A 21,382-nucleotide genomic window follows, 5' to 3' on the forward strand; every position below is an offset into this window, starting at 1 on the left:
ATGATAGAAGGGAATAAAGACAACAGAGCCAGGCTCTTTGGACAAGAGGCAGTGAGCACAAACTGAAATACAAGAAATTCCATTTCAACATAAGAAACCCCCTTTTTCACTGTGAAGGGTGATCAAGCACTGGAACAGGTTGCCTGGAGAGGTTGTGGAGTCTCCATCCTTGGAGATATATTCCAAACCAGCCTGGACACACGGTCTTGCTCTTGTCTACCCTGTTTTGAGCCAGGGGGTAGACTAGACCCTCTCCAGAGGTGCTTTCGCTGATTCTATTAACTAAATCACTTCAATGATCTGTTTTGTGGGTGGTATTTAGGGGAGAAAAGGGGTCTTGCTCTAGTTACGTGTAAAGTTTTCACAAGAATATTCTGTTACGTCAAGTTCTGAGATTTTTGTGCTAAGCACATGGTCCACACAGTTCCAGGAGGACTTCAGAACTCTGAGAGCCTTCAAAAGTCCTACCTGTTCTCATCTTCATTTATAAGAAATTCTCTGTATTCTTGGTCTTCATCTATAAGTAATTGCTCTAGCCTTTAGATGTATACTTGCAATGCCATAGTCTTTGTCTAACAACTTCAAGCTATGTATCAGAAGTGTTTGATTACTGTCTGGTTTTTTTTATATGTCTCTTTTTTCCTTTGTTCCTAATTTTCATACATTTTTTTAATATTGATCTTATCTTTTAAGTAGTGGTTTAATGTTTCTCTAATTCTTCTCTAATAGTTCTCTAATACCTCTTAGCTCCTGTGGCCTTTCAAAACAAGAACCTTGCTGAATGTTTCTTGTTTCCCCAGCAGCGTATTGGGCCTTCAGGACTCTGGCAAAAAGCTCAAGAAACAGTGCATGGCTGCATTTCTTGGGCATAAACCGGGGAAAAAAAATGAGAATGTATTTGTGTGGTGTGTAGCTGCTTTTTCTGCCTGGCCACCTGTATACCCAGGAGCATAATGCACCCTCCTGTCTTCCTCCTAGCGACAAGGCTTCTGGCTTGGCAGGTTTGGCTCTGAATAGCCTATTTAGATGCTGTTATTCCTTAGCAGGTTGTGGTGCAGGTGGGGGCTGAGATCACCCTGGTTTAAAACATGCCAGCTTCTGATCTGTTTAAAAGATCAAGCTGCAGTCAGAATTCAGATTGCTTAAGAATACAGATTGCTTAAGAATACAGATGCACTCAGCCAAAACTACTGAAATAAAATACCCCGCTAACTTTGTGGACTGGCACACATCTAATAGGTGGATGATAAGATGGGGAGGAATCGTGTTTCTTCCTTTGATTTATATTAAGAATTTCTCAGGTGAGATGGCTCGAGCACCTTGTGAAAGTCTCAGATCAGCGATCCGAGAAGAGCTTCAAGTGAAGGATGTAAGGGGGGCTTTAAATTTGTGTGTGTGAGAGGTCATCTTTATTTGACAGGGATCTATCGTACATATAAAGGAAATGAATAATAACAGAACTTGCATTTATTGTTTTTCCAAACATTGACACCCACAGTGCGGGTCAGAGCGCTATGGGCAGCTGCAGTGTAGTGCTGTCTCAGTTACTCTTTGCGTGAACCTGACTCTGTGCCATCCCTCTTCTACCGGCTGCTTGGATTTCTAACAGAAAGCAGCTTAAGGCAGGGGACAGCTTAACCTTCTTGCAGGCTGATGGAAAATTATGCTGAGACTTTCATAATAAGTTGCTTTTACAGCTTTTTAAGTTTGCCTCTCAGAAAAGCTATTTAAAAGCTGTCTTCTCAATAGGACAGTGGCTTCCAGCATGTTCTGTGTGGGTTTTTTTTCCCTTTGAAACACCAGGCAGTGGTACTCACTCAGAACAAGGCATCTGTTTTTTAATACTGCTAATTGGCATTTGTTTAGCATCTGGAATTTTGATTCATAACAGCATAATGGCCTTTAAGTGAACATTTCCTTGACGAGACATTTTTCAAGTAGTCTCTTCAGTGGCAGTGGTCAATGAAGGATTCATTTTAAGGACCTGATGTGTAAAGTTCAGGAAATTCGCCTTCTTACCTCCCGCATGTGCACCGGAGGAAAAGACGTATGTTTAAATTTACTGTTGTGTGAAAAGTAGAATTTCAGTAGTTACAAACATGCTCTAGGACTAAGCACTGTGTGGACCAGCATGTGCATTGTGTTTGTTATTGTTCTCACCCACCGAGGGGAATAAAGTGGATTCTGCTCACGCTGACATTGCCCAGCACAAGTCATACACACAGAGATAAGAGCTCTTGGTGCTTGTCCTTTCTTCCCTATTTCCCCAAATATTATTGTCTGCGGTTAAAACGTTAGTCTCCATCCAGGTTCAGTTGTGTTAATTGCCATTTGACAATTTCCAAGCCTATCTGGGTTGAGTATTAAAAGAGAGCAGAAGGGCATGAAAGGCAGGAAAATTGAGCTGGGGAACTGTGTGTCTTCTCACATATAGACAGATGTGTGCTGTTTATAGATACGCATATATAGGAAAAATCATATTTTTAATAATGAGTATTATTTGACTGAGCAAATAGGAAGGCAGACGGAACTGGCTAGAAGTAGGCATGGTGACGCAGAGGTGGGCGAGAAACCAGCTTTTCCCTTCCCACACACACTATGTCCTGGCAGAGCGTCCCAGTCTCAGCGCATCCCGTTCCTACTGTTCCACCGCTGAGCCCCAGCAGCGCTGCGGCAATGGGCCGTGTTCTCTCATCGCTCTCTCTTTGCAATTGAGGGACCAGGGTAAATACAAGATTATAAAGATCTTCGAACCTGCAGTGGCAGGGTAGAGAGGAATTGCTAAGCTGCTCCTCAGAGTCGCATTGCACTCACAATTTGTGCTCCTTTGGGTTAGGGTTGTTAGCGAGTTGTTATTACAAATAATATATGATTCATCCATGTCTGCTGGCTATTAGAAAAAAGAAAAAAAAACCAAAAAAAGCCAAAAAAGGGCAAAGAAACAAGTGCAAATGGGATAGGAAAGCCAGAATGCAATCTTTGAAGTAAAGAAAATTATTTTTATAGGAGCACTGTGTGAATATATTGCCTGCCTCAGTTTGTTTCTAGTTGAGACTATAGTGGATCTATAGAAATACTGTCTGCCTCTTTGCTCTTCAAGAGTACTGCTAAATGGAACAGAAGACAATGCAGCCGGCCTAAGTGAAGGTCAAAGCTTGATGAGATCTCGCGGCTGCCCAGCCTCATCTTTTATGCAGTCAGCAAGATTGTGGCTTCTCCAGAGCGCGGCTCCGCTCCCGTCATGCTGCCAGGGTAGGACAAGTCTGAGCATTTCTGGCCACGTGACCCAATGGCATACAAGTACATATTTTTAATTCTGCCTCAGCGCTAATGCAGAGGTGGAATTGTTGATTTACGGTAGCATGAGGCATCGTGGCATCCTTTATGAAAAACTGGCTGTGCTCAAATCTGTCCTGGAAGATTAAAATTTCTCCTATTTTCTTACTGTAACACATTTGTTTGAATCTCATCTGTGATGTGATGACTCAGGTATGCTGGCTATTATTCTGCAGATTTTGTGTTGGGAGGCATAAATGGGTGATTGACCATGTCCAGGACGCTCACCAAATTCTCATCCATATCTTTATTCTGGGATAATACTGTCCATAGGCTCTATAAGCTTCACAAGATTTTTCTGCCAAGCAGATTTTTCATTAAATCTAACATAAGAGATGGGTATAACCCATCTGTGAACCTCAACAGCAGGAATAGTTTTTTCATGTTTGGTGTAAACTTGACTTTATCTAATTCCCCTGTAACTAATGTAGGGTAACTATGAATGTATATAGCTTTAAACACTGGTCACATTCCAGCTGTCCTTGGTTTAATAGCATTTAAATGCGTACCAACTCGTTCTATTCTTCACCTCCAAATCACAGCTCACTCAAGTTATGCAGAGTTTAATTAATGCATCCTCTGCAAATCAGTCCTTCTGACCCTTTTATCACCTTCCTTGCTCTTATGTTTTTAATTCCCTTCAATTGATTCTCCAAGTTCTGGTACTAAAGTTCACAGGAATGTGTGTTATCAGTTTCTAATTGCTCACAACCCTTTGTGTTATTTCTCTGTCCTCCCTGGCCCTCGCTTTAACCTCCTAATTTAATATAGCTCAGTGTAATTAATGTGCTGTTTAACTTTTCTTCCAGATCATTAACAAAGATGTTAAACAGAAGCAGTCAGGCCACTATCCCCACCACATCCCATTGAACCCGTTCTACCTTGATACCTTATCAGTTGTCATAATTACTCTTTCTAGGTATTCCTGCAGCCAGTTCTCAGGTTTGTGTTACCAGCTTTGACAAAGTTCATTTCCATTAATTTTTCTAATTAACATATATGTTGTATTATCAAAAGGTATTCTGAAGCGTTGGGCTGCTTTCTGGCTGTGTGCCAGGCGACTGAAGACCCAGGGTCAGGATAGTTATTTCCTGACCTGAGGGAAAGACAAAAACGCAGCCGCCTAAATCGTGGCGAGGGAGCTCGAAGCCGTCACTTGGCCACGTACTTCAGCTGCAGCCAATTTGTTGACAAACTGTAGCTCGATTAAACACTCTGATAGACTCAAGTGACCTTTTTGTTATAATATTTATTGTTCATCACCCTTGTTTTGTTACTCTCTAGACAGACTTCTGACCTTTAGTCCTTAATTCCTGGAGACGGGCTTTTAAGGATGTTCTTGTCTCCTGCCAGTGCCTGATGCCGACAGCTCCCATGAAGGCGGCCAGGCTCTGCTCCTGGTCACGTCCATGCTAAACACCTGGCTGAACTGGGATCTGAAGAGCTGATGTAGCTCTTCCCAGCTATCTGGTACCTCTTGTCTTCATGAATTTTTAAGTATAATTCCCAGTGGCTTGGAAATATAATTCCTTTAGTACTTTTGACTGTATATCACGTGGAGTACATGTAATCCTATGATCCATTTTATTAATAGATGTATTATCAGTGTATTCCTGTTGGGGTATCCCCTCCGTTTCCTTGGTTTTCTTATTACTGTTCTTCAACTTGTTCATCCTATTCTACATCCCTCCTGTGGCAGTAAACAATTTTTCATTGGAAAGTTGAAATTGTTATCTGGCCAGATCTGCAGTCCTGTCCCATCAGGGGAAAAATATCTTCCTGATCCTTGCTGTTGATCAGCTTGTGTCCTGAAGCATGATAATTGCTCACTCTTGTTATTTTTAAACCTGACTAATGCAGCTACATATGTTATTCTTCCTTATATAAACACATAATCCTTTTTTAATCTTCCTGAAAAAAATTCTCTGTATAATATCTTGTGGTAGAGAATTCTACGGGCTGATTTATAGATAGCATTAGAAAAGGTCTCCTGACAATCAGTTAAATGTTCTGCCTCTCATGTTAAATTGCCCCCTGTTTTTCTTATGTAACAGGGCACAGGAGGAGCTTAGTTAACTTCCATTCTATTTGTTTTATACATCTTTTTGCCTTCGTTTCTAAAATAAATAGTCGGTCTTTAAAACATATCATTTGTAAATCCCCTTCTTGTCTGCCTTTAATCAGTTTATACTTCTGGAGTTTAGTTTTGTTCCAGTTTTCTTGCTGAGATGGGAAGATCAGAAGAGGGTGGTGCATTAGTGTGAAAGCTAAGGCAGATTTACATAATACCACTTTACTTTTATTGTGCTTTATCCTTTGTTTATACATTCAAGCATGTTTTTTATTGTTCTCTGCCTATGCACAAACCACCTCTTCAGTGACATAGTTGCAGGCTTTTTGGATGAGTTGATGGTGGAATTTGACTGTTGTAAGTCACTGTCTTTGTTCTTTATATCACCACTGAGGTGTATGTATAGTTGTTTTCATCTGCTTTTCTACTGTGTGAGCGGCTGAGCACCTTTTCAAAGGTAGTCATTGCTAATATTTTAATAATGAGTGTTGCTTGCTCACAAGCAAACTTCTCCACCTCCTTGCTAGTTACATTGGCATTTTGCTGTTCTACAGGGAATAGATAGTAAACATCACCATGTTTGCTCCTGACTGCTGGAATATCCTGGCAGTTTTATCGTTCCATTTCTCGACCTGGCTATCGTCTCCTGCTTCTTTGCTTCCCATAGCTTTACAATGTTATTGGCACAGGAGAACATTTTTTTAAGAAATAAAATGCTTCATGTACTAAACAATGTGCAATAGCTGGGAGGCAGCTCTGCTGTCGACCATAGTCACTTGAGTGTTATCTTTGTACCCATCCAGTCCTTCCCCTCAAAGTGAACAAGTCTCATCGCTCTGTAAATGAAGCTACCCACCTGCTGTTATTAATAATGCATTAGTGCTCCTCGTTGAGAATTATAAATGTCCGAGATGCATTGCAAGCCTCCAAAAGGCAATGTGTTTGTCCCCAGAAATACCTGACGTGGGTAATGGTGCTGCAAACCACAGCACTGTATATAAGATGAACCTTTATCAACGCTCATTTTACGCTGTTTTTTGTGCTTTGAAACTTCCACTGCTACAGTTGCATTTTATATATAATTTGTGTTAGAGCTTACATCTAGTTTTGTTAGTTCATGGGTGAATTAACCTTTCACTTTCAAAACAACAAAGACAATCATTATTTATTATGCATGGGCTGTTCTCTCCAAAGTGAAGAATCCGTGTGTCTCTAGGGAGCAACAGTCAAAGAGCTGAGGAGTTCATACTTGGGCTGTCGTTGAATTTGGTGGGCAGTTCATGTGTTGTTCTGCTGAGAGGAAGGACAGACAGTTGGCATCTTTGGTGCAGAGCAAGCATCTCTTAAAGCCAAAGCTGCCCTGAACAACAACCATCCCAGAGTCTAAAGTACTTGGGGGTCAGAATTTCTGTACCTTCCCTGTGCGGCTGTGGAGGGATGTTGTAATACAAAAGCCTGCTGAATTTATTGCTTCTCCAGTGGCAATTTCTTCTTGGCAGAGTGAGAGAGATGAGTTGCTTAACTTCCCAATGAGATGAATAGAATTCTCAGTGGGATTGAATTATTTTTAGATGTTGTATCACTGGGATTTCTTACCCCAGTGTTTGATGCTTTTGACTGAGATGATGAACCTGCTCTGAACCTATTCCACATGCCTGAGTGCGTACTCGTACTCTTGTCTGCCCCCATCTCTCTGTTCCAACCCTGTTCCCCTAAACCTGTGGTTCTGAGGGGAATTTGTACTGAGCTTTGTCTCATTAGGTGTGAACCATCAAATCTGTCTCTTAAGAGAGTAAGGCACAATTCTTCTATAGTTATGCACTCACTGGGCTCCTCTTAAAACACTATGTTTACATGATACAGATCTTTTAAAATTGCATCCTAGCTAATTTATCCTACAAAATATTTTGTGCTATTTTTACTAAGAACATAGTCTCATAATTTCTGGTAGTTTGGGTAATAAATGTAGATCTTGTTGTCTTAGGATGTGTGGAAAATACACACTGTTTAAAAAAAATTCCATGGTGATTCTTAAAGCTCAAACACTTCATTACATTTAGGTATGACAATGAAACAGCAGTGTATTTTGTGTTGAAATAAGTATTTAAGAGAAATACCTAGACAATAAGAAAAGTAAGGGATTTTTTTGTCTTTTTAATGGCACAAGCTACAGTTATTAGCATTGGCAGGGTTTTCTCCATAGGAGGAAAAGGAAAAAACACACTTTCAGTTAAGATGGTATTGTTGCAGATCAACGTTTATTTTTCATCACTGTGTCTTTTTTATATCAGCATTCAGTATTGAAAAGCATTTCATTTGGCAAATGGAAGTTGAAAAGCTCTGCTCAGTTCTGGCACGTGTGAATTTTTCATGCTGCTCCCCGGTTGTCCATCTGTAAGCACTGGCCCTGCGTGAACTTGCCAGCAAGGTGCAGAGAGCAAATACCGCAAATGTTTTCACATCTTTTGAGGATGACCAAGAAGTAATTTTTATCCCTAAGTATGTTCTTACCATTTTTTTTCTTGTATGCTCAACTCCTCTATAGCCCTGTTCAGCCTCAGACAGCATATTTATTTCATTAGGGAATAGATTATCTTCAATTAAACTGTGAGCATGTTTCACTACTACTAAAGCAATGCCAATTAAAAATTGTGCATGCACTCAAAAATGAATATTCACAGTCCCCTATCGGAGTGGGATTTGGAATGATTCAATATAAATACTTCAGGACCTCTGCTGAATTGGGTCAGCTTTGTCTTCTTTGCCCTTAAGCGGAGAAAAACATGTTACTTGGTGTTTGCAATTTGAGTAGCCTGAGAGGGACTGGAAGGAAGCCAGGGTCCACCAGCTCTGAATCCCTCTAGCTGGGTTTGTTACCTTTTATGCTGAGAGGTCAGAATAAATGAAAGTGCCTTTGGAAGTGCTATACATCCTCTGCTTGAATTCCAGCAATGGCCCCAAGAGAAGCCCAAGAGCATCTATTGATTACAGGGGTTTTTCAAAGGCACTTTTTCAATACCAGGACTAAGATAATTGCAGGAACATGGGTAGAGTTTGTGTCACACGCAGCTAAAAACACTTCTTCCCTTTAGACAGTACCTTTTCCCTCAGCATGCTATGTAGATTTGTGGGAGGGTTTTGGTTTGGTTTTGTTTTATTTTTTTTCCGGTATCTGGATATCAGGCCTTTTATTTTCCGCTTTGTTTTCTATTTCAGGAGATTATAGCAGCTTTTACCCCTGAGGAGCCTGCTGGCTGGCAAGCCTCAGGAACTGAAGGGCAGCCTTAAATGCAGCATTCCCTTCAGGTGCAGAAAACAGATTCCCTGTGTCTTTGTCCCCTGCAGCACCGTCCCACAGGGCATCCCAGTTTCTCGGTGCTGCCCGTGGACGGGCACGTGTCAGCTCTGGTGTGTGCCAGCAGGTTGTTTCCTGCACAAGCGTTTGGGAGAAGACGATCTGCTTGTGCTGGGAAGATCCCACAGCCAGCACCAGGTGTGGATAGGCTTCCAGTAACATATCGCCATCCACATCTCGGTGGAAGAGACAGGCCGTCACCCTTTTGTCTTTGCTGGAGGTGTCATGGGTATGGGCCTGAAGAACGGTGGGTTTAGTGGGATTTTTTTTTTTTAATTTTGTATTTTTTTATGCTTGAGAACTGAGCAGGACTCACCGGTTCATTCACTGAAAGCAGCAGAGTGAGAAAAAGTGTGAGGACAGAGAGAACCCACCTACCAGTGTGTATGGAGGGGGAATTGTGCGTTTTCAAGGAGTGAGTTGTGTGGAAGACGGACAAACTGACCATAAAGAGATCACGAATAGCAGAATGAGGGAGGGTTGAAGGGTGTGCTCGTTTAAAGGGAAGAGGATACGTTTTGTTTCAAAATGAGCACTGAAATTTTGGGAAGATTAGGGGCAAATATAAAACTGGAAAATTTGTTTTAGAAATGCTTGCAGTGTTTATCTTGAACCCGAACCTGACCAAATGCAGACTTCGCTGTTTGGAAGCAACTATTTTTCCAACAATTAACCTGGCATTCACTGATCAGGAGACGTGATATCCCCTTCCCTTGAAAACTGTGAAACTATAGTGCAGCCCTGGTTGGAAGAGACCTCAAAACATCACCTGGTCCGACTTTCTGTGGGAAAGGGAGCCGACATGAAATTATATAGCACCCTGTCTGGTCCTAGCTAAACCTCATTTTGTTCCTGAAGAAGTGAATAAGATGTGAGATTTTTCAGACTAAGAGGTTACAGCTAAAGTAATTTTTGTTGTGATAGCCTGGTCCTTATGACTCTGAGAGGTGAACAAGTCACACACTTCAGCTTGGCTGAGTCACCTGGAGCCAATAAAACATTCTTGCTTTGTCGGTATTCTTTGTAGGAGAGAACAGGAGACCTTGTTTGTCTTCAATTTGCTGATTCCTGGCTTACAGGAGGCAGCTGTGGGCAACATCTGTCACCTGCCCCAATCGCAGCTTGTGGAGTCTTGCCTTGAGAATGTGTTCAAAATTAGCTGTACTCGACTTCTATCCTAGCAAAACACGGATGATGGGAGAGAGGGCTGACTGTCACTGTCACTAGACCTTTACTAAAGTAAGGCTGTAAATCTGCTGGTTCAATCCACACCAAAAAAACATTCACATTGAGCAAATTCCACCAACCTATAACTGGTCTATAATATTCTCAATAAAGGTGCTTTCAGTTGCGTGTGTTGGGTAAATCTCCCAACAGGGTACAGGGGCTCTGTGCAGGAGCAGAACAGATTCAGCCAGTAAAATGCTGCTTAATCCTATTGGAGTAAGAACCTCTATGTTTGCTTTGATCATACCAAAGAATGTATGTGCTTGTATGTCTGTAAGCCCTGGAAATGACACAATATGATTTATTTAAAATACATATTATGTTGAAAGTAATTTAAAGGTCTATAGGAGAACTGATCCCCAGAGGCTCCGTCCAACTAACATGGCTTTGGGCTGCGATTGTTTAGTGAACAATTATATTTCAGAAAACGGATTACTTGAAGATTTAGTATTTCTAGATCATAGGTAGAATTTTGAGTTGGGCTTTACTTCAAAGCAATACCAGTACTGGTACCTGAAGTCACTAGTATGAGAAATCTTTTGAAATTTTCAATTCTGGCTAGCGAGACTATTGAAATTACAGATTATCCTAAGACTTACCTGCTGTATCTCAGTTTTAAAAGGAAAACCTGAGTGCAACTGTGAGTGCAATAGGAACTCCTAATAAAAGACATCTTGTGCTCTTAAACTGACCAGGAATTAAAACCATGGTGTGTAAAGGAGAGGTAGGAACAAATACTGATATCTAAGACTACTCCTTATTAAATGATAATTGTAGGTCCGGGACCTCTTGTATAATAGTTGGAATTCTTCGAAGTGCACCGCTAATGCGAGTTGTACTAATTATTGCAATTTGCAGCTATCACATACTGGAACTGTCATTGATGAGGTAGCCCTGCCTTTCTTCCTGCTCAGAGGAGCCCCCAGAACAGCACGTTCCGTAATCGTCGTCAGCAGGAATCGCTGCTGAGTTTGGACTCGGTGACAGTGCATTGATTGATTTATTACTGGCATCAGTCTCCCTGTTTCACTTCTGCAACTTCTTATTTCAGGGCTTCTTCAGTAAACGTCTGAAAGGGTCCATCAAGAGGACAAAGAGTCAGTCGAAGCTGGACAGGAACACAAGTTTCCGTCTCCCATCTCTCCGCAATGCCGATGACAGGTAAGGTTCAACGCATCTTTCAAACAATCTCTCCTCATCCAGAGGCACTTTGCAAAATCTACATGCAGCATGCATACGCACTCACAGAACGAGAGCAAAGAAGGGGATTTATTGTTAAGCTGACAGACTGGGTGGTTTTTTGGGCTGAGCCTGGTATATTAGAAGTTATTTGGTATGCAATCTGCTGCTGACACAGGACTCAAAACTTTTACTGCTCTTAACAGCTGACGAAAAGTTCAGGTTAAGCATATGGACTCAAATACTTTTTTCTGCATCTGCTTTAAATAAGCTGCAGACTTTAAATTTCATGACACAAAACCATTGGGTTGATCAACTTTAGAGAAACTTGCCTTGCTGCGTTTGATACTTATCCACGGATTGGTGCGGTGGCCGATGATGAGGAATTGCGTTGGTGCGAGCGGATCAGCTGGCTCTGGCAGAGCACAGAGATGTGCAGGTGTACTTTGGGTACACTGAGAATCCTTACTAATGTCGGTTGTATTGTTACAGTAGTGTTACTACAATGAACAGACTGTCTGCTTTTCAGAAAACTGGAAATCTCAGTAAATTCTGGCCACCTTAGTGCTCCATTTGGTATGTTCTTGCTTGTTTAATTTTTGGCTGGTGATTCGGGCTGGGAATGGATTGTATACAAGGCAATCAAAAGCTCTCATGCACAGTTTTTCCTATTTGTAAAGTCTCTTGATTGTTTTTATTAAACATTACTCTGTGTTACTTTCCACAGTAGCCCAGCAGGACTACTAGATTGAGTGAAAAATAGGTTGTCCTGTACTTAAGGCCATGGCAGGTTTCTGTGATTTTACATTGTTCAGTGCATTTTCTCTTCTCCTTTAGCTGAATTAAATTCATTAGTTGTATCTGTCGTGCTGTGCTGCTTCAATCAATGGCGCTATCTTCTCCATCTGAAAGACAGCACCATAAAATCATGGAGATAGCAAGGCTTCAGATGTTAGAGGTTTTGTTAACTTCACGGGTCACAGAAAAGGCTGCTGCTTCCCAAATGTGACTAACAATGTCGGTGATGTTCCTCCTATAGTCACAGTAATGTTCACCCAGTCTGCTTTGAGTCAAGTTCTGTTATAAATCCCTATTTTCAGGGAGTTGCAATGTGGCTATAAAAAGCAACTCAGTGAGGGTACGCATGTTAAATAATCCCACAATGAGATAAAGTACCTGTTATTTTTACCGTTCTTTGTAACCAGCTTTGCTTGAGGTTCTGTCATGTCAAAGTCTCTTTGCTGTAAATAATGTATTTGTCTTTCCCTGACTTGGTACTCTTGCTGAATGTGGACCGATGATGCTTCCTTTTGCAGTGCAAAAGAAATGCTTATTCTGGGAAAGCCAACAAATTTAGCCGTAGTTAATCCCTACGGCTTTGGTTTAAGACATGATACTATGCACAGCAAAGCCGTCTTCTCTTTAGAAACTGGATCCCTATCTACTTCCTGCCAGGGTGGTCATGAACCACCAACTAGACCCAAATGAAACATGGATCCATTGCATGCAGTGGTGGCATTAGGCATAGTTGGTTTGCTTTGTCAGTCCTCTCACGTCTCCTTGGCATGGATTTAAAAAGGAGGATCCAGGAGGAAATGAACTGAGAAGTTCCATTGGCAAAGTCCATGCAGAGGTTTGGGGTCAGAGCCCTGGAAAGCTGGTGATGTGCAGGGTGTTAGACAGGGATGAGCCGGTGGTTGCTCTTTACTTTCCAGCCACTCACCCTCCTCCTTTGGCCATCTACATCTACCTTCTAGCAACGCATCGTGCATCTGTAGGGCAGGAGTTGAGACAGCGTTTTGGGGTTTTTGTGACTCAATGTGAGTATTTGCTACAAATAGAAAGAAGCATTTTTGATACTAGTCCACGTGATCCTCCTCCTTTTGGAGGTACACGTGCTGAAGTGAACAGAGGGCACATTTGGAGGCAAGGGAGGTCATCTGAGAGTAGCCAAGATACGTGGAAATCAAGCTGAGACTAAGTTTATTTGGAGATAAATCTTTGCACAAATGAATATTGCCGTACGAAAGCATAAGCCCTACCTCGGGGTCTGTTTCAAGCCTCGTGCCGCAGGTGGGGGTCACAAATTGCTGATAAGTTCTTTTTGGAAAGAAAGCGTAACAGTGCTACTCAACCTTGTAGCCACCTTTTGGTTTATTTGTGGTCTGATCAGACTGCAGCAATTGAATATACCAACTTTGGAAGTTTATGGTTAGAACTATTACTTTCCTAATGGTATTTTATAAATAAAACCATGAAGGAAATTGAATTCCACTGTAAAGTGAAAAATGCCAATAATTTCTCCATTCCCTCCCATATGTTTCACTCTGTATCTAAGGGTGCCTGAAAAATGCAAATGGTGGGTAGAACAGCAGGAAAAACAACTCGGAAACCATGTGGGAATGATGCACTGGAGATGAGGAACAGATTAGTATACTGGGAGGAGATGGGCTGGAGGAAAGTAGAGGCTAAAAAGATTGATTTGTGTTTAGAATTCTGCTGTTAGGAATTTTTTCGAATGGGACAAATCAGCGACAACTGTTTCTGTCTGAGAGAAGATAACACATAGCAGCTGACTCCGAATTTGTGAGAATTCGTGAGAATTGCCATTCTCTCACCTTCTGCTCTCCCTGCCTTCTGTATGAATCTCGATCTGTTGCAGTTAAAACGTCGCCGTCCTACCCCGGTGAGTCAGCCCTTTCCCATTTTAAGCAGGTGCTGCTGGGTGATGTCATGGTGCTATACAGGTTTTCAGGGCCAGGCTGACTGATAGCATCTACCAATTCTTGCTCTGACAAATACAAGAGCCCTGCCTTCAAAGAAAGTATTATATAGCTTTATAAATTAAAACACTTCAAGGATTAGAAAGAAATAGAGGCTGCTGTCATGTTGCTTTTGAGGTGTTAGGGTCCTGTTAAGAAACAGGAGATGTTTATAGATAAATACCTATAAAATTGTGGAGTAAGGAAGATGAGTTAAGCCGGTGCACATCAAGATTTGGGGTACTGTAACACTGCGTGCCATGCTGGATGGTGACAGGGGATGGATGCTGGCTGTCGAGGGTTGATTTAAAGTTGAATGGACTCAGGAATGCTGTAGGAAGGAGTGATGGAGATAAGTTGCAGATTTTTTCGTAAGCAGATTTTTCTGTTTCAGTGGAGAACAGTTTGCCAGCCTACTTTTTGTGGCTTTTCGCTTTGTTTCAGTGTGACTGGGTTAGTGGATGGGCAGAGGGGAGAGTTGTCGTACCACTCCAGAAATGAGCCCACCATGGCTCAGCATCCAGGTGTCCTGTAGAAATCCTCAACCTCTCAGTCTGTAACTCACATCGCTTTTATTACTCCAGGTTCGGGTTGTTTGCTGGGTGGTCCGTTGTACTTGAAAACTCATGTTTTGTCTTCACAAGGCACTAACGTGAGAAGAATTAGACTCTGCTCCGTTGTGACCTGCGCCAGATGTGAATGCAGCTCTTCAGATGTGCAGCCAGTGCGGCATCTCACCGAGTTTTCAACAGCTCTTGCCATGAGGCTCTCTGGCACCACATTACCGTATCATTTTTCACAGCTTTCCTAGCCTGTTTCCCACTGCATTCTTTGAGCTCTTCAACCCACACATTTGTCTCTAATGTTTTCTCAGTGTCAGTAATACATAAAACATGCAAAAAAGCATGAGAAAAGACTTAAGGAAAATTACATTTGAAAAGAGAGACCAAATTAATATTTTCAGTTTGCGGCCAGGAATTTGAGAGTATTTCCAAGTGGACCAACTGTTCTCATCTCAGTTTTGTTTATGGTGAGGGAGTGAAGATGGTTGAGACTGGCTGCATATGGTCTCAGCGACTGCGATAAAGCTCTGCGGACAGCTGGGAGGGTTTTGCCCTGTTGGGATTTACTGCCACGTGGGAATCCTCCTGCTGTACTAAAAGTCATTTTATGGCATTATCAGATAGTCGTAGACGAGCGCGGGATCCGTCGTGTGGTTGCTCAGGATGGGCTCCGGCAGGTTGCAGGGAAGCGAGTAGCCATGGCGCTGGGGTTCATGGTGAAACGGTATCGCTGCTCAAACGACAGCTTTTTCTACTTTCGGTAAGTTCTCGCTCCTCCCATTCTTCGAGGCATGAAAATAGCGCAGATCGTATAAATAATAGAAGCGAATCTTGCTGTGTTTTTCGTATTTGTTCATTCTAATTTGATGCTGCTTTTCAAAAAAAGGTGGGTGACTTTTATCCCGATTTAGATGTAAAGATAAAAATCTGTGTTACACAATGCGTTATTAAGGCTTGACTCACTCAGGGCTCGTATTCATTCAGCGTATCTGTTTCTATCTGCGTACTGGAGCATGGGGAAAGGGGAGGAGTGGTTTGTTTCCGGAGAGACGGCTCACTCCTGGTTTGGTGAACGTATTTCTTTCACCCAGGATTTTCAATTATCGTGCAGTTGTTTGTTTTTCAGTGAAAACTGAGCAAGATCTCAGTGTTAAGCCTGTTGTCACAAGCCCTCACCTTGGTGCTGGGCTGCTCTGTCCCACCTGCAAGCTCGCTTGAACTCTTTATAAAAACAAACTTCTTCATGGCTGATGCTTTTCTGCAAACCCCAGGCTCCTCCACACCACGTTGGCCTATAAATCACTTAGCGGTGAAATGAATTGGTTAAGCATCCCTGGTCCAGCAAAACAAAATCTGAAATGTTAATAGCTGAGAACACAGTTACAGTAAAGTCAGGAAATTCAGTAGCCTGCTGCAAAATTCTGGAGCCTGTTTGACTGCACCATGCAAGGTGTCTGCTAGACAAGCCGGGATCTGTAGGCAGAGCAGGCAGGCAGGGAATGGCTTTGCAAACCTGGGACTCAAATAATGAAGCTTTGGGCAGAGCCTTGCAAGAAAAGACTGGAATCTCAGTGAAAGGCTAAAGCAGCATGCTCAAAAAAGCCAGTGTTTACTTGCAGCTCAGTAGAACGTGCATCTAAATAAGTTACACTAAGTTTCTGATTTAAAAAAAAATACTAATAATGAAACTGGTTAGACTTGTAGAATCGTTGACCAAGTAATAGGGTGTTCTGTTAATTGGCAGCTGGAAAATGAAGCAGGGTGTGGTGCCTACAGAATGAACACTTGCACGGGGAAGCGTGATGCTGCAGCACTGGTGGAGCTCTCATCGTGTTGCAGATGATGCTGCGGACGTTGGGGTCCAGCTCAGCGAGGCAGTGCTGAGCACAAAGTTCACTGCGTTACAGTCCAAGCTTTCTCCTGTGACCTTGCGAGTGACTGAGTATTGAATTCGACTTCCCGATCTCGGGGAGTGTCTCCAAACACATGGGTATTGTGCTGGAGTTATTTGAAGCATGTGGACATCTAGTTTTGTGTAAGACCAGTGGAGACATTGCTTTAGCCGGGTGCTTGGGCTGAACAAAACACTCTTTTCAGAATTCTTTGCCTCTGCATCAGTTTGGTAAAGGAAGCAGATTATGAGATTCTGTTCCTTGGTAGTCCATTTCTATACATATATTTTTAATCTTTTGGATTATTGATGTCCACGGGCTTGTTTTCCAAGCAATGTAGTGCTCTCCCTGGCAAGCTCAGTAATTGAAGGTCTTTTGTGCTTTGTAGGTTGGCTTTTAAATAGGTCAAAATCAGCAGGAGAGCTTCATAACCGAGCAATTAGGATTTTAACCCTTTATCCTACATGCCTTACAGACAGTCAAATATAACAGAAGGGGACTAATAGGCTGCTGTGTGCCATGGACGGCCACTGAAAGCCAGAGGTTTCTAGTTCCTGGCTTACAACCGAGATCTTCTGTAGTGGAAAATTACTGAATTATGGTGTGCAAGGAGAGAGGGTCAGCTTGGGGCTGGACCAGGAGGATGGTGTTTTTGAAGAGATCTTTTTCCGTAGCAGCCGCACGCTGCTGCCAGGTCAGTGGTTTGGGGCATTGGCTGGGCTCTGATTTAGAAAGAAGCTACGCAGCTCTGCAGACCGGTACTCCAAAGCTTGTGAAAAGAGGTGAGAAGTTTCAAATGCTCCCTGACATGTTCCTGTTCCACCTGCTTTTCCTATTGGAAGGAAATAGTGGAGAATACCTATGTAAGGATCCTTTGCTGCTGTTAATAACTATTTGCTCTGAACTCCTGTCTCGTTCCCTTGCGATCTTTTTCTTGTACGCAGTAGCAGAAAAAGCAGCAGGAAAAAAAAAGTTGATCATCTGAAGTTAATTGTAATTTAAAACAGGATTTGTGTTGTTAATGGAGCTGTTTAACAGAAACAGATTTGTACAAACAACCCTTCCCCCACCTTTTGCATGTCAGATCTTCCTGTTTACAGTAATCTGCTTCTCTGGGATTACCTCTCTCCTAACCGAGACTCTCAGCGATAACCGTTTTTACCAGTAGCTTCCTACCTGATACAGGAAGACCCTGTTGATCCTGCCCCTTTGCTGGCCATTGGGAAGGAAGTTAGTGGCATCTATGCAGAAGATAAGGCAGCAAGCAGTTTTCTTTCATCGTTACTTACAGCTTCAGAATATCAGATCAGGCTTTAAGCAGCAGGGAACTACTATTTCTGTATAATTGTTGCCTATATTGGCTGAGATGCTTCTGATTTAGGCACAAGCCAATAGAGCTCCATCAATAGATGGAATATATACCATGGTGCTTACAAATGCGTGTACTTGTGTTTGTAAATGCATGTGGTTGCATCTAACCAACAGCGTTATGACATTGCTGTGGTGTTTATGGAAGATAAAGCGCCAATTCTAAGCCACTTAATCAGTTTATTGAGCTGTTTTAAATATGGTAACATCAAGGGATTGGTCAGATAGATGTTCCTCTGCCCCAGGACCCTGACTCAACAAAACTAACCATGCTTCAGCTCATCTGCAGCAAAACAAAATGCTCAAAGCTAACTAGTTAGAAGAGCAATGAAGCAGAATAGATGGTACTAAGAGATTTAACTTGCAAGGTGGGATGTGGATGTGTGGAGCACAATTGTTGTGCACACCTGCCTTTGCCATCACCCTGTCCCCAGAGGCCGCTCAGGAGCATTCTTGGAAGCTGCCTTACTCTCTCCCACTATGTTTAACTGTCCGGGTCTCGTTAAACTCATAGGAAAGGAAGAGGAAGGACTTCTTTATTTCAGGAAAGGTCACCTTTGCCACGTCTGCGAGTGGCCTCCCCGTGCCTGCTGCCCGCCCCGGCCCCCCCTAATCTCCTTACCGCGGCCGCACCATGGCAACACGTACCCGGGAGCATCTTCGTGTCACCCGCGGGGCCGGTGGAAGCAGAGCCGAGGAGGAGAGAGATTTCTGTACCGCTGCGGCTGTGACTTTTCTTCTTGCCCCAGCGTATCTGCCTGGCATGATATTCATCTGAAATTTGTAACCTAAAGCGTGAGGAAGAAGTCCTCCTGGATTTTTGTGCCTTTCTTCCTCTCCCGGCAGGATTTACTGTCTGAGATGTAGCCCAGAGAACGAAGTTTGAAAGGAAAAGCTGTGACATGTGGCACCGCTATGATTTGGGGATGCGCTGCTAAGTGGCTGTACAATTGTTTCATGTAGGTGTGTTTGATTTGTCTTACTCCAAGTGCAGCCTCTGCTTAACTGGGATTTGTAAAATCTCTCTTTCTTTCTCCTTCATTTGGTAATTACTTTTCTTTCCTCTCTCTTTCCCCTCTTCGTGGCTGCTCTGTGCTTTTCTTCGCTGACACAGAGCTCCAGAGGGAGTTGGCTGCAGGCTCAGCCAGCTCCCCTGCATCATGCACCGAGTACTTTGTCAGGACTGGAATTGCTGCGAGTTTGGGATAGGGACAGAAGCCAAGTGACCTCAGCAGCGCTTTCTTGAGAGGAGAAATTAGAGAGGATTTTGCAGAGATGATATTAAAGTGGTGTATTGTGGTGTGTTTATTTTAGACTTGCCCTACCTTAACTGCAGCAAGTGTTCAATTATACATGGCTGAGGTTTTAGCTTTGCGTTGGTACAGCTGCTGCTGGAACCTGTTGTAACAAAGCATGCACAGCGCAGCCAACGCATTTCTACCCCTGCTGCTGCTTTGCATTTGAAATCAGTGTCTTTGTAATATCCCTCTGATGAAAGGTTTTTGCTGCCTGCTCTTAGGTCATTCAATATATTAAATGGGAACAAGGTTTTCCCTTACTGCTTAATAAATCTTATCGTACATGAATCTACTAGAATACCTTCAGCATTTCATTTGGTACAAAGGAGCAGTCAGATGAACTCTGCTTGTTGCTTTACATGTATCCTTCATGATACCCGAGTTTTTGTTAAGCAGCCTTAGAAGTACTGAAGACGCCTTTTCCAAACGTGGTGGGTTTTTTATGTTTTCCTTTCTGTTTCCCTATAGGATTGCTCAAGGGTGGGGGGAATTTGATTTTACTAAGGTCACAAAATAAGAGGATTTTTTTTGTATAAGATATCTTAGGGAAGTATATGAAAACTGCTTATTTTTCAAAGTTAAGGAAGCTGTTAGAGGTAGCTGTGCCTTTCACTCCTTCATAAATACAGTTGTAAACATCTTCTCCTTGATGCTGGGAATTGAATAGAAGAGGAAATGTTGTGAGGACAAGCACAGGTGAGAAGGCATTGTTTCCGAACATTGCTTTTCTCTGTGTAATGTACCAACAACTGATGCCTTTCCACTTTCACATCTGAACTGCCTTGCTAAAAAGTACAGTGAATTTGGGAGATGCAACCTGTGGTAGAGCTCAGAGGTTTACAGGACAGTCAACTGAGAAAGAGAAGCATTATGTGTTAGTGAGGGGAGGTTAAAAGAGAATGGAGGTATCAAAAAAAAAATGGAAACTGATATAACTGGAAGAAGCATCTGAAGAAGAAAAAGCAAAATCTAAATGTAGGTAACTGACTTGAGCATTGTGAAATGGGAAATCATTTGTGTATTTGACTTTAGTGTAAAGGCTTTGTATGTTAAGAAAAATCAAGTGTATTGTGAGGGGGTCATCTGCTCTAATGAGAGTAGCTATCATTCTGCATTGGTTTAGAGATTCAGAGATTGGTGTGCTTTTTGCTGTTGATACACACTAATTAAGTAATCTAGATAGTGTGTGTATATATATATATATATATATCCAAACCTATGGGTTTTTTTAAATTTCAGCACTTACATTCAGAACTACTTCTTTTACTGTTCTTGCACTGATTGCTCAGCACCTGCAATTCCTCGGTCAGTGGGAATGGACTTTCCTGGGCTTGTGTAGGTGGATATTTCCTTAGGAGTCTGGGCTTACTGGCCTGCTTGTATTTTCATAACGTTTACAGGCTAATTGTAGAGGTTGCTCTGAATATACAGCGAGTTACAGCTTTCTCTGGAATCTTGCCAACTCTTTTGGTAACGGTGAGAAAAGTGATGTTTCCTTCTCTCCTGCAGGTCACGTGGATTGCCCAAACTGAAAGAGTCCCGTTCCCATGAGTCTCTGCTGAGCCCGGGCAGCGCCGTGGAGGCCCTGGATCTCGGCTCGGAAGAAAAAGTCTTCGTCAAACCACTTCACAGCAGCATCCTTGGACAAGACTTCTGCTTTGAGGTAAAGAACGCTCTCCAAACGCGCAGCCGATTATACGCTGTCGGTGGCTCCGAACCCTCGCAGTAGCTGTTCGGTGACTTTGTAATTGGAGAACAGATCGGCAGCCGCTGCTATCCTGCGGTTTGGGTGGGAGCTGTCTAACCAGCATGTGATTTTGAAATCCTTGAGGCTAATGGCATCAATCACTCAACGGAGAGAAATATTTTTCAATTACCGTGTCTTCTAATTCAAAAGTCTCTTTAATTTGATAGATATCTAAGCATTTGTAGTTTGCATGCAAATGTATGGTTCGAACATACTATTGTTCGTACTCTGTGTTTCATCCTCTTCAAATTCACCTAAAATTAAATTTTAAAAATAGACCGTAACTGAAAAATGTGATTTCTATTCAGAACACCCTTCCATTAACTCAGACCGTTTGCTAAAGGAGAAGCTTCAGTACCGTGTTGGAGCAGGCTGTGGAGCTCCTCTGGCTGTTTCAGCTCAGGCTGCAGCACAGCCCCACGCGGCTCCTCGCTTTGCTTCCAAAACAGGCTGCTTGTGCCCTCGCAGGACGGCAGCACGTTCATGTGTGCTGCTGGGATGTGTCTAAGGCCATCGGTGTCTGTCGCGGCAGGGGCGGGTGGCAGTCTGTCTTCAGCAGGATTAGTCAGATGTGTCTGAACTTC

The 21,382-nt window shown here is 42.6% G+C and overlaps 1 protein-coding gene across 13 annotated transcripts in view; it reads left to right on the forward strand.

The window, feature by feature from the left end:
- The window catches only part of RASAL2 (RAS protein activator like 2), a 180,405-nt gene that overhangs the window by 129,674 nt on the left and 29,349 nt on the right, over positions 1-21,382 (forward strand). For 12 of the 13 annotated variants that reach the window (XM_071809971.1, XM_071809972.1, XM_065842749.2 and 9 more), the window contains 2 exons: positions 11,041-11,150; positions 20,561-20,714. In XM_071809971.1, coding sequence (XP_071666072.1) covers positions 11,041-11,150; positions 20,561-20,714 — 264 coding nt within the window. Of the gene's footprint in view, positions 1-11,040; positions 11,151-15,115; positions 15,254-20,560; positions 20,715-21,382 lie in introns of those variants that run through there. The other variant, XM_071809977.1, reaches the window with a different exon arrangement.

This window comes from Patagioenas fasciata, chromosome 6 (assembly GCF_037038585.1).
Source record: "Patagioenas fasciata isolate bPatFas1 chromosome 6, bPatFas1.hap1, whole genome shotgun sequence".
Taxonomy (NCBI): domain Eukaryota; kingdom Metazoa; phylum Chordata; class Aves; order Columbiformes; family Columbidae; genus Patagioenas; species Patagioenas fasciata.